General features: G+C 45.6%; 1 protein-coding gene across 9 annotated transcripts in view; it reads left to right on the forward strand.

Moving 5' to 3' along the window:
• NTRK3 (neurotrophic receptor tyrosine kinase 3) overlaps nucleotides 1-16911 on the forward strand; it is a 561369-nt gene that overhangs the window by 392593 nt on the left and 151865 nt on the right. For all 9 annotated transcript variants that reach the window (XM_055277323.2, XM_063640134.1, XM_055277325.2 and 6 more), the window contains one exon: nucleotides 7024-7212. In XM_055277323.2, the coding sequence (XP_055133298.2) occupies nucleotides 7024-7212 (189 nt within the window). The remainder of the gene's footprint in view (nucleotides 1-7023; nucleotides 7213-16911) is intronic.

The raw sequence follows: 16911 nt of genomic DNA on the forward strand, positions 1-16911 counted from the left end.
TTAGCTCCCACAATTTAGCCTAAATATCTGCCCTGGCATGCTTATACTGGTCCAAGCATAGCCTGTTCCTCTTCCTTATTTGAAGGTGTTTTTACCTTTCTCAGCATTTCACAATTTACTTCCTCTTTCCTTTGTTCTCCTCTGCCTTTGCCTTTTTTAAAAAGTTCTAAGTTGCTAGCCAATCAGGACAAATATAGAATGTGAGGTCCCATTCCAGCCAATGGAAGCCAGACACAGCAGTAGGGTGGACATGTCAGGTTATAAATGACCCTGTCTCCTTTGTCCGGTGTACTCTCAGGGCAAAACTGCTGGTGGGTGTATCCTTTCTGCAGAAAGCGTAAAAATGGCCTTGCTGAGGAAATTAAATTCAAGTGCTATTTCTTTACAGACTGGGGAACAAGCATTTCAAACATCTGGGAACCTGAATCCCACCTTGGAATAAACCATTTATGGAATTGGAGCCATTCCTTGCTCCACACCCTCATTTTTCCCCTGTGGAAGAACAGGGAGGGGAGGAAAAGTTTCTGAACAGACAGTATGGACCATTCTGTGAGGAAAGACACCTGTCAGGGCCATTGAGTTTCTCCAGTTATCCAATGATCCTGTTATGGTATGCTTGGAAGAATAAAACCCACCATGGATCTGAAGAAAAAAACAAGGCACCAATTTTAGAAGAGAATAATATGATATTGAGAGTCTGCGCAGACCTCTGTTCCCTTGAGGGTCACTCTCCGAAGCTTGCATTTACTAGAAAGGCTATGAGAATGTTTCTCTTCTTTTTGATTATTAGTGTTGCATAACAAAGTAATTGTGTAATTTGGAATGGATTAGTGACAGCAGAGAGGCCGATAGGTAGTAGGCGGGCTGTGTGTGTGTGTGTGTATGTGTGTGTGTGTTGAGGGCTCAGTAGACATCAAAGCTTCACTCCTCTTGACCTGCCATCCACCTCAGCAGCTTCAAGAAAATAGAAGAAAGCTGCCCAGACAGTTGAGATCTTCTTCCCCCTATTACTTTTCCCTCCTTCAGTATCTTAACAAATTCTTCACTGTGGTTATTAAGGTAAGAACAATCTCAGTGAGAACAAATGCTTCCTCCCCTAGAGGGGCTACAGATCTGTGAGTTTTCCCCTGAGGCAAGTGGTGTGAGAACTGGCCAGAGTTTCATGGAGTAACATGTTGGTGTCTCTATCAGTGGTTCTCAACCTGGCATAGCTCCATCACCACAAGGGATGTTTGGAAATGTGTGTGTGTTTTGTGGGGAGACTGGCCTTTTTTTTTACATTTAAAATTTTTTGTCTTTTAGACTTTATTTTTAGAGTGATTTTAGGTCCACAGCAAAATCAAGTAAAAGGTACAGAGATTTCTCATCTACCCCATGCCCTTACCCATGCACAGCCTCCCTCATGATCAGCATCCTCTGCAGAGTGGTGCATTTGTTATGGCTGATGAAGCTGAGACTGGCTTTTCATGCCCAGGTCTAGGGCTGCTACATACCTATAACAGCCCTGTCCAAGGAAGACTCGTCTTGACCCAGTGCCAGCCGTAGCCCTATAAGGAGCCCTACTGGACTCAGACACAAGCAGGCAGGGGCAAGTTGCAGAGGCTTCCTCTTACATCCTTTGAAGTGATGGGCCTATATGCTTTTTATTGGGTTTTCTTTTAAGGAATGTGGTTTATGGAAGAGCAAAGCTGAGTAAGAGGGCCTTGGGAATGGGGCAAGAGTCTGATGGTGTGATGCTCTTTTCTGCTGTGGATATAGCTTAATAGGAACATTCAACAGTGCTGGGAAGAAGACATGATGAATTATCTGTAATCTGTCTGGGTGAGTCTAATGAGGTGACTCACTCCCGTCCCAATTTTCAAGGGTCAAGAGGAACATCTTTAAAAAGGGTCTTGGGGAGCTGCAATTGAAGGCAGCTGCTTATGAGGAGGATAATGTACCAGAATTGATCAAGTATCCCTTTGCATAAATTCTTTTCCCCACAGGCTGCACTTTCAGGGAGGCAGTGCTGGTGGAGGGTTATGAGCATAGGCTCTGGGGCCAGACTGTGAGTTTGAATTCCAGCATCACCACTTCTTTGCTAGGCATCTGCCCTTGGGCAGGTCACTGCTCTGTGCCATAATGCCCCCGTCTTTAAAATGGGGAAAATAATGGTACCAATGTCACAGAGGCATTATGAGATTAACTACCTTTACAGAGCCTGATGTGTAGGAAGCCTTCAATAATAAAAATTATTACAATGATCAGGATTTCTCCACCTAACTCCTCAACTCACTATAATTTGACTTTTCCTTAACATTCCATGGAAACTTTTCTCATTAAGGTCGCCTACACATTTTCCAACACAGTGGCTCATTTGCAAGCTTAATCCTATTTGTCCTCAGTGTATGTGTCTCTTGAACTTCTAGACACTCTCCTTCTTTGAATGCTTTCTTGCTTTCTTTCTTTCGTTTTTTTGAGAGGGAGTCTTGCTCTGTTGCCAGGCTAGAGTGCAGTGGGTGCCATCTCAGCTCACTGCAATCTCCGACTACCAGGTTCAAGCGATTCTCCTGCCTCAGCCTCTCTAGTAGCTGGGATCACAGGCATGCACCAACACACCCAGCTAATTTTTGTATTTTTAGTAGTGACTGGGTTTCACTTTGTTGGCCAGTCTGGTCTGGAATGCCTCACCTCACGTGATCTGCTCACCTTGGCCTCCCAAAGTGTTGGAATTACAGGCGTAAGTCACTGCGCCTGGCCTCCTCCTTTGAATTCTAAGACAGTATCCTTTTCTGGTTTCCTTCCACATCTCTGGCAGTTCTCTTTTTCCTTGCTCCCCTTCTAATGCCCACATTTTAAGTATTGGGGTCCCCAGGGCTCTGATGTCTGGCTTTATTCTTTTATCTCTATCAGGTCTTCCTGGGTGATCTTATTCCTTCCCGCGGCTTGGGAGTCTGTGGCAGAACACTTCCATCTATGGATCTTACCCCAGGTTTTTCAAATCCTCAAATAAGGTAGAGAAGGTAGAGACTGTTTTAGATCCCAGGCTCTTGGAACATTTCGTTGACTACTTGCTATCTGTGGACTTTATGTGAGCAGATTCAAAGAAACAGCCTTTCACAAAAGGTTTAAGTCTTGATGTAGTATCTTCTCAAACTTCTCCCTCTTCTGTGTCCTTCCTCCATGTCACTATAACCATCCACATCCGATAATGCTGAGAACAGAAAGGGGCGGGGTTGGAGGCGTAACTTCTGTTGCGTGTGGTCTTTGTGTCTTCCTGCACTCCGTGGTCTACAATTCTAATAAAGCAAGTAGTCTGTAGTTGCAGTGAAGGCTTGTGAGCTTTGGAGTAAACAAGACAGCCTGGGCATGGATCCTGTCTTCATCATTGTATTCTGTAATCTCTCGCTCCAGACACCTCTTTCCCGCAGCCCTGTGGCTTGAGACTGCCTCTCTATGATACTAAATCCCCAGCTTCCTCTTTTCCTTGCTTGCCCCCTTGTTTTGCTGACATCCGTCTTCCTGATGCATCCTAAGACGGGGACAAGCAAGGCAAATTTTTACACATTTGCGAATACTTTTATTTGGCTCTTACAGTGGATTGATTTTTTTTTTAGGTGTAGATTTCCAGGTTAAAAAGTTGCCCATCCAAATGTTGAAGGAATTGCTCTGTATAATAACAATAGTGGTATTGTTATAGAGAATGATTCCATTGTCTTTTTGATCGCTGTTCCTTTATAAATGTATCCCTCTTGCCTGGAAGCTCTTAGCAACTTCTCTTTATCTCCAGGGCTCTGGCATTTTGTAATTGTGTGCCTTGACATATGTGTGTGTGTGTATGTGCGTGTATGTGCACATACATTCATATTTGTGCACTTGTGTTAATTGTGCTGGAAACTGGGTAAGTAATTTGGGTGAAATTTCCATAAGTTTTTTAGTTTTCCGTTCGTCTCTTCTATTCATATTCATTTTCCCTGTCTCTCTCTCTCTGGGATTTCTTTTAATTAGATGTTGGATCTCTTTATCAAACCTTTGATTTTCTTATCTTTCCTTTTTTATTTACCACCTCTTTCCTCTTTGTTTAATTTTCTGGAAGTTTTCTTGACTTTATCTTCCACTCTCCTTTAACTTTAAAATTTTGATGATCGTAATTTCCAAGGTCTCTTCACTACCCTCGAATTGTTCACGTTTTAAATATCGCCTTGCTTGTATAGATGCAGTGTTTTCGCTGACGTCTCTGAGGATATTAGTAGTTTTTTTTTTTTTAGAAAGTCTTCTGCTTCCTGCATTGCCTCTGTTTCCTGCAGGTCGCTGATTGTCTACTTGTCTTGTGCTCTCCCATGCCTGAGCTTTGCTGAAGTGCCTGGTGATCTTGACTGCTTCTTCATATTTAGGAATTGAGCCCTAGAAAGCTAGTGCGATTCTGCCTTGTGTGCGTGGGTAGGGCTTGCCAACTGGCAGGTTTCACTGTGGCATGATCACAGAATGAACTTGACTTTCCACTGGTAGATCTCCAAATGTCCATACCGAGAGGTATTTTTTGAGAGAATTCGTCCAGAGATGCATTTTCTAATCTCCTGCAGGGTGCTGGTATGAGATGAGTTTGTGGTGATGGGGAGGCAGGGTTGCAGGAAGAAGGGGCTCAGCTTCATGCTTCATCCCAGCCCTCCCCTGAGCCTTCTGGGTTCAATGTCTCTGGGTAAACCACTAGAGTCCTGTGGGAAGGGAGCAAGGTGATGGTGGGGGCACCTTGTTCCCGCCTGGAGCCTCACTCCACCTCAGCCTTCCTGGCTCTCTTGTCCTTTCACGTAGTGATCCTTTCCAGCAGAACTGGCTGCCTGCAAATATTCCCCCGGCAGTCCTGTTGGTCATCTCTTCTTCACCTCTTTCCTCTTTCCTCCTCTTGCCTCTTTCTTCTTTTGACTTTTTAAATTCCAAAATATTATTGAACTATCTTATTTTCTCTTATCACCTCTCTTCCTCTTTGTGCACACGTATTTTTTGAATTTTTTTTTTTTTGTATTTTAGTAGAGGGAATGTTTAGTATATGTTTGAGGAGGGAAAGAGGATAAAAACCAGTGTTTAGTTTTCCCTGTTTAACTGGAATTTGCTACAAAGTTTTTCAAAAAGTTTACAAGGTGTTTTCAGGAACTGGCTTCTTTTTTGCAAGGCAAGTGATTATTGTGAGTATTTGGGCAACCACTTACAGCTACTTTTCCATACGGTCTCCAAACACAGTCAGATATTTGTCGTGGATTGGAATAAGCCTGCCTGTGCTGATGGAGTGGAATTCAGGGTCCTCTGTTTGCATTTACCAGTCTCCCATTTAGTTCTGCCTCATTGGTGCTTCACCTTGCTATTTGATGGGAAATATTCTCTCCATAAACTTCAGTAAGATGTAATGGATTTCTGCAGTGGAAATATTGTTCAAGCTGCAAAACCAAATCACAGCAGGCACTTTGTCTGGGGACTGTGTGTCTAGCAAAGCAGCCATTTAAAACGCCAGTTGTATGAAGCCACAAACAGTCACAGCTAATTCACTTTACAGGAGTTTTATTTGTATGTATGGGAGAACCATGGCACCAAACAGAATCATTCTTCTACCAAGACTGCAGCGTTAATTATCTTTGCCATCTTGGGCTTTTTGAGTAACTGTATGTCCTTACTGGATTTCTTCTTTGGGTTAGAAAGAAGCGGGAGTGAAACTGGAATTGATGAAGACACAAATGATGTTCTTTGAAGCCATTGGGTCAATGTGTATATTTCAAGAGTGGAACAGCTGGCCCAGCTGCCGGTATGGAGATCATGATGCAGCTTCGTTACTGTCATTTGTGAAACTTGGCTCAGCTTAGGTCCAGGACCACAATGGGCTTATCTCCCTGTGAACAAGGGAGGGTTGATGGCTGAGTGCGGTAAAAGATACAGGATACTCCCCTGGGAGTCTGGTGGCCAGCTGGAGAGGCTCTGGGTCTTTGAGCCACTCATCAGAGGTTCTTGACCCTGATTGTAAATGGGACTCACCTGGGGAGCTCTCACACTCTGATGTCCAGTTCGCACCCCCAGACCAATGGAATCAGAACCTCTGGGGATGAAATCCAGCATCAGCCATTGTTAAAGCTCCCTAGAAGAGAAGGTGCAGGGTGCACACTACTGCTAGGTCATTTTTAAAATCCTATTGTTGCTACATAAGAAAATAAACGTATTTAAAACTCTTATTTTGAACTAATTTGGACTTGTGAGAAAGTCCAAATAATTTATGCCAGGGTCATTTAAGTTTACTTTGGTTTTGCAGCTGTTTCCATGGTTTGATAGGTGAGTAATTCTCAAGAAAGAGAATTTAGGGCGGTTCCTTGAATTCAGAATACAGAGCATTCGAGGAATATGCTTCCAGTGGATTTTGCTAATAAAGAAAATGTGGGCCGGGCATGGTGACTCACACCTGTAATCCTAGCACTTTGGGAGGCTGAGTTGGGTGGATCACTTGAGGTCAGGAGTTTGAGACCAGCCTGGCCAACATGGTAAAATCCTGTCTCTATGAAAAGTATAAAAATTAGCCAGGCATGGTGGCAGGCGCCTGTAATCCCAGCTACTTGAGAGGCTGAGGCATGAGAATCGCTTGAGTCCAGGAGGCAGAGGTTGCAGTGAGCCAAGATTGCGCCACTGCCCTCCAGCCTGGGTGATGGAGCGAGACTCTATCTCATTTAAAAGAAAAAAAAAAAAGGCAACCTACAGAATGGAAAAAAAACTGTAAGCCATGTATATCTGATAAGGGGTTAATATCTAAAATATACCAGAAACCCAAACAACTGAATGTATATATATATGTGTGTATATATATATATGTGTGTGTGTGTGTGTGTATATGTGTGTGTGTGTGTGTGTGTGTGTGTATATATATATATATATATATATAATACACCTCCCAAAAGAAAAAAAAAGAAAATGTTTGTGATGGGAACAGTAGTTGGGGGTTGTCTGTGGACAGGGCTGGGAACTGGCCGGATGTGATGTCACCAGGTCCTGTGTCTCTCTTGGTGTGTGCAGGTCCCGTGGCTGTCATCAGTGGTGAGGAGGACTCAGCCAGCCCACTGCACCACATCAACCACGGCATCACCACACCCTCTTCGCTGGACGCCGGGCCCGACACTGTGGTCATCGGCATGACCCGCATCCCTGTTATTGAGAACCCCCAGTACTTCCGTCAGGGACACAACTGCCACAAGCCGGACACGTGTAAGTACTGGGATGGAATGCTCTCCCTCCTGGGGATGGGAGGGTGGTTGGTGATAGACCATGTACCTGGGGTTCTGGAACCTTCTAGGGTGACCTGCTACCTGCCAACCTCCCACTTTCTAAGAGACCCTCCCTGTTTGTCTCAAAACTTGAAGAATAGCCTGAGCCAGGAGTCCCTGGGACCAGAGTCCTCTGGGAAGGGGGGGCTGTGGGTCTGAATCTGCTTCCCTCTTTTCTTCACCTGGGCTCAGCAGGACCCTGGGTGCTGAGAGGTGCTCCCAATAAGGCAGGAGACACAGCGAGGCTGTTCTTCTCTCTAGACCTGGCCTATGTAACTAGGAAACATAACCTGACTCTGTTTAGACAGCAGCCCCTGAGCTCACCAGAACCTCCACCCAAGCCTCCATGAGGGGGAAGGGAATAAAGGGCGGTGAGTAACTTTGAATGGAAACATCTCTCGAGCTGCCCCTCCAGTGCCCCGAAGTGTGCACTTTCTGAGAATCAGATCACGGCCCCAGCGCTAGGAACTCTTACCTCTCCACTGCAGATGTCTCACTCAGACCAGAGGGCTCAGAGCACCTGTTTCCCTCTCATCTCCCCCCTCCTGTTGGTTCCAACCCCTTTGCTTATCCTTCTGCTGAGACCTGCTAGGCCCCCTCTCAGGTCCTGAAGCCTCAGTGACTTGGCTGTCCATCCAGCAGGGTTCCTCCTGCTGTGTGCCCAGGTTCAATCTGGGCCCAGCAACACCCAAGCACACCCCCCTCCTCCTACTGTTCCTGCCCCCAGGAAATGATGCACTGCATCAAGAGAGCGCACAGCAGCTCCTGGAGAACAGGGACACCCGTGCCTGCCTGAGAGCTGGAAGGACAGAAGTGATCGGCTAGGTTGAGGCCTCACCTTACAGACAGGAATACCTAGGCTCTGGGTGGCTGCTCCAGGCTTCCTGCCAGTGGGTTCTCTTCATGTCTCAGCGGGTTGCAGGGTGGGCCTAGGAAGAGGTGCTTTTTGGTCTTGCTCAGCCCCTGGGCGGAGCTCTCTGTACTTGGGGCACAGTCTTTGCAGCTCACAGAACTCTTGCTGCTCCTGCTGGTTCATCCTACAGCAGAGTGTGCACTGGGCTACCCCCATCAGCCTTTGCTTCATTTCCCGGGCTCTGAGTTTTAGGAGAGCATTGTCACAGTGGGAGGAACTGGGCTTGAGTCAGCATAAGGTCATCATTTGCCTCCCAACCTTGGGTGTTCTCTAGAATCTGTCTCAGTGTGTATCAGATGCTCCTTGTCAGTATCAGAAAAAGGACACCTGGGTTCTGAACCAGGGCTGGGCAAGGAAGAGAGATACCTGTTTTTCAGATAAACCATGGGAAGCACAGAACAAAGATTAGTTCACCTCTGGCTAAATCTCCTGTCTCAGATCAGGCTCACCTCTGGACTGGCCTGGGTAGAGCTGGGAGGAAGGACCTTCTATGGTGATAGCTGGGTCCAAGCTCAGTATAGGGTTGATACTGAGTTTTCTAGGGTGCTGTTGGTATTTGAGCAGAGACCTAGACATTGCTATGTTCAATGTACAGTTGGTTCTCATTATCTGTAGCATTTGTGTTCTGTGAAGTCACCGTGAACACTGAATTAGTGAACACTGAACCATTGCTCCTAGGGAAGACACGAGGTTAGGTTCCTGTGAGCCTTGGGTCACATTTTATCAACCAGTTAATACATAACCTTGTCATATGTTTCTGTTTAAAGACACCTTATTTAATACATGTTGTTGATTCATTAACATTGAACTCATGGCCATGGCCACCGTCACTCTTCCTGAGCAAAGCTTATCTATCACATGTGTTTTTTCTGTGAGGCACATCACAGCTGTCCTGAGCTAAGGAACACTAGCCAATACTTCAGAATGATGCTTGGCGGCCCTACCAAACTGCACAGTCACTAGCAACAAGCACAAAAGTGTAAAAAAATGTGGTCTGGAATAGACCACAAAAAGGGTAGTTGTTTACAGTGTGAGAGCTGAAACAAGAATTTTAAAACAATGTATGTGATAAATATGACAGATGACAGTTTTTTTTTCCAATTAAAATAAATGATTTTTTTTTTTAAAAAGGAAGAAGGCAGATGTCTCCTCGTTGAGCCTCAGCTGGAAACGTGCCCCTAGGGTCACATTTTGTCATTCTACACATGGCCCTAAATGACCATGAAAGTGCCTTGAGTCTTGGTTTTCCACATAATTTTTAGAAAGTAGGTGAATTCCCAAATACAGAATCTGTGAATAATGAGGATCCCTCTGTCCTCTTCAGTGGACGCTCTGGATTCCTGGTGCAGAATATGATCTGGTGATCATATCTGCTCACAGAAGCTCCTGATAACAGGTTACTGGCACAATTGCCAGATGGGATGACTCTCTGGTGTGTTGGAGGCAAGTTTCCTCTGGGCCTTCAGAATAAGTGTCCCCATGGAAGCCTGGGAGCCATGGAGAGAGCTATGGGGCCTGGTGAGCATTCTTTGGTGTCAAAACATAGTCAAGGACTCATCACACTAGGCAAACCATGTGGAGGAAGTCTTCCTTCTAGAGCCCTCTAGATTTGTGATTCAAAGTGGCTGGCTGTTCTAAGGATCCAGACAGTTCTTCAGTGTAAACAAGAAAAGGTTGGTGAAAATGGAAAGGCAGCAGGTTTATTGATGAGACTTGAAGGAGCAGGGGAAAACAAACAATGCCTTATCAGAGGAAAATCATGAGATGACTCCAGATCATCAGAACCCCCTGATGCTGGGGAAAGTAGCCCTTTTAGAGAAGTGGGACATTCTGTTCTATCAATAGACAGCGAATGGCTCCTAATTGTTTTCAGAAAACATGAATGGCATGACAGACAATGAGCAGGAGCATTGTAGCTGCATTTGTCTAATCCTCCCTCTTCTAATCCTTTGGTGACTCACACAGACAGGGTGAAGGGGGGCCCAGGCCAGTCCTCAGCAGAGATTTACTGGCTGAGCCGGCAGCAGGTCTCTGATTAACCAAGACTTCATCGTCGAGGGAACAGGCTCCAAGACACATCCCTGTGTGTGATGAGACACTATCATAAATAATTAAAGCCATATGCATCTTGGCATATAAATAACTGGAGAGTATTTATGGTGCGGCAGATAAGGCCAGGGTCACTCCTTTGCGGGGATGGCAAGAACCAGGAAGATTAAGAGAATAAAAATGCTCACATTGTGAATCCCCCAGGGGGTCTCCTCATTCCGATTCCCTTCTTTGTCCCATTTAAAAATGTGTAATGTGGGGTGGAATTGCACGAACATAATGCTACCTGACTTCAGGCCTTATTTCCCCATCCCCCCAGTGATGGATAAGCACAAATGTGCTTTTCTTTCTATACTCATGTATTTTATTATAAATGGTGGGATCTTTCTGATGGAAATGATTAGGATGCTGGTCCTCTCCTTGCTTCTCACTTTCTATCTGCTTTCAATCTGGTCCATAACATTTTTCCTAGAATGTCAGGCTGCAAGGATATTTAGAGATCACCTGGTACAATCCCTTATCAGATGCTTGCATCCCCACACCTATGTTCCCAACAAGGGCTCTGCATTTGACATTGTCTTTATTCTGCATTTATTTAGCCTTTCCAGGGATTCCAAAAGAGCTGAATAAAGATGCTCCTAGTTGGCAATGTATACAGAACCCAAAGCCTAATAAAGCCCCCCTCATTATTTTTGTATAGCCCTCTGGTTCTTGAGAGCATCAGGGAATGGATACAGCTCTCCTGGTCACACAGCTGAGTACCCTAGACTTTGGGCCAGGTCTGACAGAATGAGATGTCAAGGGACCAGTCCAGGAGGGTCACTTGGGAGAAGCTAAAAGTTATTTGTAGCAACATTGGACCCTCAGTTACCTTTGCCACCCATGTGGCAGCTCTGGACTGCAGTAAGTTGTTCATGGATGAGGGCTGGACCGCTTGCTGCTGTCTCAGGAGTCACACATTGGCCCTTTCCCATAAGCCAGTTGAAAGGCTTCTCGGTTCATCTTAAGGATAAATGGGGTTATTTGTTCATCCTTTTCTCCCCAAACCCATACTCTTGGTTGAGAAAACAGAGACCATCTGGGGAGAGGCAGCTAGTTTCCTCCCTCTGCCTCTGCCCCGTCCTTCTGTCCTTGGGTGTCCATGTCAGCCTTTGCTCCCATGTTGTCCCTGTCTCAGAGGAAGCAGCGTCTCCATCTTCCCAGAGTCAGCCCCTCCCAGCCTTCCCAGTCTGGGCCTGCAAAGACGGCCTGTCTCCATCCTGGTCGGCCCGCCCTTTCCTCTCTTCTCCCCCTTGAGGTAGTGTCTGGCTGCTCCTCTGCCCATCGCCACACCTCTTGTAGGTCTCTGTCCTGAAGGTCCATCTGTTTCTTTTTCCCCAGGAGCCCCTCCACTCTCCATCTGCGATCACTTTGCAAAACCTGACCATGTTCCTTTGAGCTTCCTTTCCTCCTTAGCATCCGAGTCATTTTCCACTGTGCTGATTTTTCCCCTTTCATCTATTTAATCCATGTTTATTGAGGGTTTGTGTCAGCCTTTCTTTTAGGCACTGGAAACATTGGGGAACAAGAGACACATGGTCTTCACCCTCATGGGCTCACGGCCAACCATAGCTGAACCCCAAGATGTGGGATGGCGCCCCCTGCTGCAGGACCACTCAGAGCACCTTGTCCCCTCCCTCCCTCCCTTCCTGTCTTTCTCTGTCCTTCAGCTTTCTGCTGATGACTCACCAGCCTTTATTCCTTCTTTCTAGATCATCAGTCCCACACCTCCAGCCGCCACCTTGAAATGCCCATTTTCCCTCCCCACCCTCACTCCTTCTCCTTTCCTTCCACATCCCGTTCATCTTTTAACACCTCTTTCATTTCTCACTTCTTGTGAATTCTTCCTAGCCCCATGCTATCCCAATGGGACCTTTCCTTCCTTCCTTCTAACCCAGAGCTTAGTCAGTGCCATGCCCCAGTCTTGAATGACTCTGAGCCAAATCATAGGTCAGCCTGTCGTTTCTCAAATATTCATGTCCTGTTTCCCAAACCCGACTTGAGTTTATTCCTAGTGTCATAATTCTTTATTTTCTACAGAAACCACAGCATGGAACTAGGGTCAAAGAAGGTGCTAACTAAGATGTGTCAGACGACTCCATGCCCAGGCTTTCTAGAAACTCAGAGAGGGGCCAGGCGCGGTGGCTCACGCCTGTAATCCCAGCACTTTGGGAGGCCGAGGCGGGTGGATCACAAGGTGCAGGGATCGAGACCATCCTGGCTAACACAGTGAAACCCCGTCTCTACTAAAAATACAAAAAATTAGCCAGGCATGGTGGCAGGTGCCTGTAGTCCCGGCTACTCGGGAGGCTGAGGCAGGAGAATGTCATGAACCCGGGAGGCGGAGCTTGCAGTGAGCTGAGGTTGTGCCACTGCACTCCAGCCTGGGCGACAGAGCGAGACTGTCTCAAAAAAAAAAAAAGAAAAGAAAAAGAAAAAGAAACTCACAGAGAGGAAAAGGAAAATGTTATTGATTTGTATCAACAGCCTCTTTAGAGAAAGCACTGGGCTGGTGTTTTATGTTTTTTTTCTTATGCGATCTTTAACTAGCTCTCTGAGGGGGAGCTGCTACTCCCATTTTATAGCTAAAGAAACTGAGACTCAGAGAGCTTAAGTGACTTGTTCCAGATCATACAGGAGAGAGCCTGAGATTTAACTCAGACCCGCTAACTCCAGCATCCATCCCTCCCCTATCAAATCTCGTTGCCTAGACTTCTAGTGATTGACATATACTCAGCATGGCTGGAGGTAAGGGAAGCAACCTATTAAGGACAGTTCTTTTGTTTTGTGGAGGCTCATTCTTCTGTTTCTAGGATAAGGACAGCCCTGTATACGGTGTTCAGGGTTGGCTGAAGGCCCCTGAAGTCATGAGGCTGGGCCAACCTCGGTCTGGCTGTTGGCACTACCCCTTTCTGAATTCTCCATAGAATCAAGTTCTTGAGGGGCCATGACTGCCTTCAGATAAGGTGATACCTGGCCCTGGGGTTAATTTTTATTTATTTTAAAGAACAGTTTTAGAATAGGTTTAGATTTACAGAACAATTTCAGAAAGTACAGAGAGCACCCACATATTCCCTTTAAGTCCCCACCTGTCACCACAGTTTTCTCTATTATTAACATTTTGCATAATTATGGTACATTAGTTGCAATTGGTGAACCACTATTGATACATTTTTATTAACTAAAGCCACAATTTAAGAAGGGTTCACTGCTTGTGTTGGACAAGTTCTGTGGGTTTTGACAAAAGCATAGTGTCATATATCCACCATGACAATGTCAGACAGAATAATTTCACTGTCCAAAATGTCCGCTGTCCTCCATCTGTTTATCCCCTCACACCCTTCAATCCCTGGTGACCTCTGATCTTTCTACTGTCTCCATAGTGTTGTCCAACTATGTCATATAGTTGGAATCATACAGTGTGTAACCTTTTCAGATTGGCTTCTTTCACTTAGCAATATATGTTTAAGGTCCTCCATGTCTTTTCTTGGCTTGATCGCTCATTTATTTTTTTATTTTTCATTTTATTTACTTATTTATTTATTTTGAGATGGAGTTTCGCTCTGTCGCCCAGGCTGGAGTGCAGTGGTGCGTTCTTGGCTCACTGCAAGCTCCGCCTCCTGGGTTCACACCCTTCTCCTGCCTCAGCCTCCTGAGTAGCTGGGACTACAGGCACCCGCCACCATGCCTGGCTAACTTTTTGTATTTTTAGTAGAGAAGGGGTTTCACCATGTTAGCCAGGATGGTCTCGATCTCTGGACCTCGTGATCCACCCGCCTCGGCCTCCCAAAGTGCTGGGATTACAGGCGTGAGCCACTGTGCCCGGCCTGATAGCTCATTTATTTTTATCACTGAGCAATAGTTCATTGTATGACTGTATTACAGTTTTTATTTCCTCACTTACTGAAAAGCATTGTGTTAGTTTCTTAGGGATGCCAGAATACAGTACCACAAGTTGGGTGGCCCCAAACAACAGAAATTTTTTATCTCACAGCTCTGGAGGCCCAAAGTCTGAAATCAAGGTGTTGACAGGGCCATCGTCCCTCTGAAACCTATAGGGGAATCAATCCTTCCTTACCTCTTCCTAGTTTCTGGTGGTGTTGCTGGGAATCTTTGGCATCCCTTGGCTTGCAGCTGCATCAGTCCAACCCTCTGTCTTCATAAGACTGCCTTTTTATAAGAACACCAGACATATAGTTTTAGGGGCCCATCCTTATCCTCACTTAACTAATCACATCCACAGTGACTCCATTTCTAAATAAAGTTTACATTGTAAGGCACTGGGAGTTAGGGCTTTGACCTAGCTTTTTTGAGGGGGACATAACCTGTAACAGACAACTTCATTGCTTCCTCTTTTGGGCAATTATAAATAAAGCTGCATAAACATTCATGTGCAGGTTTTGTGTGGAAATAAATTTTTACCTCATTTGCATAAATACCTAGACACAAGATTGCCATGTGGTAAGAATATGTTTAGCTTCATGAGAAATAGCAAAACTGAATGGTTATACCAAGTGAGGTTCATTGCATTTTACATTAGACTGGCTTTCACCGATCTGCTCCTGCCTGAGGGTCTCCTGGCACTTGTAGAGGCACACTGTCCTTCTTGGTGTGCCTGGTGAAGTGTATGTGTTGTGCATGTGTGTGTGTGTGGCCACACCCATGTGTGATTGTACCAACCTTTCTCTCTTCTGCTGTAAAGTATAACGGTAACTGATGACTGTGTAATTCTTATTGGATGTTCACATTGACTAATAGTGAGCATACTTCACTTCTAAGCTGTCATTGGTCAAAGACCAATTGCCATGTTTACTAAAAGACTGGCACCTCTTGGTACCAACCAATGTGTCCATGCCTTCACAGCATTTCAAAAGCAGCCTGTCAGGGTGATTCTCCATGATTTCAGCCCTGAACCCCATCTTTCCAGGCATCCTAATTCTTTTCACTTTCCCAGAAGTCTTGTTAACATTTTCTCTTTCCCTACATGTTGCTTTCGAGATGGTTTCCATGCTGAATCCATTTTTCCACATGAGTTTCTACACTTTAAACTATAAGTGTGCATTCTGCTCCTCCTGGCTGGTCACCCCTTCCCGTTTCTTTCCTAGATCTGTCCTACATCCTCCCTGGCTGACCTGGCAGCTCTGTCTTGGGGTCATCTTGGCCCCTCACTCTCATGATGTTGCCAAAACCCCATCTCTGTTGGTTCCTTTCAACTTCTTTTTCTCTTTCACTCCTTCAGTCAGTCAACAAGCATCCACTGAGCCCTTCTTAAGTACCAGGCACTCTCTATTAGGCCCTGGGGATAGAGCAGAGAACCTACCCTTTCTTACCCCTCTTTAGCTACAGAGCAGTAGTGTGGAGTTCCTGACCTCACTCTCTTTCCCTAGGAAAACTGCTTGATGCATTTCCTTCTAACATACCAGCCCACAAGGCAAGAACATCTGCACAGATAACCAAAGCTGGAACTGCTAGATCTGTGCACTGTCTCTTTAGCTGGGACCAGTGGTTCCTTTATCAGAGTGTGCAAGTGGCTTATCTCCTCCTTTTCTTCTTGGCCAATTAACCATGAAGCTTGCCTTTTCTGGAAGAGGAATTGCCCAGGCCAGTTTCCAGCTGTGGTGGGGAGCACAGAGCCCGTGTGCGTAATGCAATATTAATAGTGCATTGGTGTGATATAGATTTCTGTCACCTTCTATACTAACAAACATCCCTTAGCGTAGGGTAATGATGGGTGTTTATTCCCAGCCACTTAACTCAGCATAATGGACTTGCAGATTAAATATGGAAAATGGGCTCCTTTGTCTGGGAGGCTAGGGCCCTTCCTGGTACCAGTAGCAGAGGCAACAGCAGCAGCTGCTACTCCTGCAGAATAAGTCTTTCTAGGTCTTTCTCCAGAAGAAGTCCTGGATGGACTTGCCTGATGCAAAGAAGGAGATCTGGTTGCAGGACTGGGCTAGGAGTGTGGGGTGTGCAGCTGAGGAGGGTAGGTTGGCATATCAGGGGCTGCTGTTTGCTTCCTGTGGTTGTTTTAGGAGGCAGGCTCTGCTAGATGTGACATGGGAGAGAAATAGGACCGAGGTGGGTGGGGGATTCTGATGGGTCGCCTCTTTTATTCTGCTGGTTGGGTCTTGACAGTCCACTCTAGGGGAACCATAAGATTAATCTTGGTGAATCTTGGTTAATAATGGAAACATTTAGCTTTAACCTTTTTCACCAGTTCAGTATCTCCAGACCCTGCTTGGTAGGCAGTGTTTCATAAAACATTTTAAATGGACATAAATTAGTATTGTCTCCCTCTGATTTTTCTTCAATCTTATCTTCAGATTCAATTAGAATAACTAGGAGACCCCCAGGAATTCTGTGATGCTAGGTTTGGTAAGCCCAAGGTCTCTGGAGGGAGGATTGGGTCTGAACACATTACTAGTATTCTTTCTTTCTAGAAAGAGCTGGATGTTGCCAGAATGAGATACCTTGGGAGCCAAGCAAATAAGTCCCGGGCCCATGGGCTTGAACTTTAGTATACATACAAGCTTGTCTGCAGAGTCTCAGCCTCAAGATATTAATCTCTGCTGGGTGCTGATGTCTGAGTTCCCTAAATGTTGGTACAATCCAAGCATAGCACTTTGACATTTTTCCCCC

The sequence above is a fragment of the Symphalangus syndactylus genome, chromosome 5 (genome assembly GCF_028878055.3).
Source record: "Symphalangus syndactylus isolate Jambi chromosome 5, NHGRI_mSymSyn1-v2.1_pri, whole genome shotgun sequence".
Classification (NCBI taxonomy): domain Eukaryota; kingdom Metazoa; phylum Chordata; class Mammalia; order Primates; family Hylobatidae; genus Symphalangus; species Symphalangus syndactylus.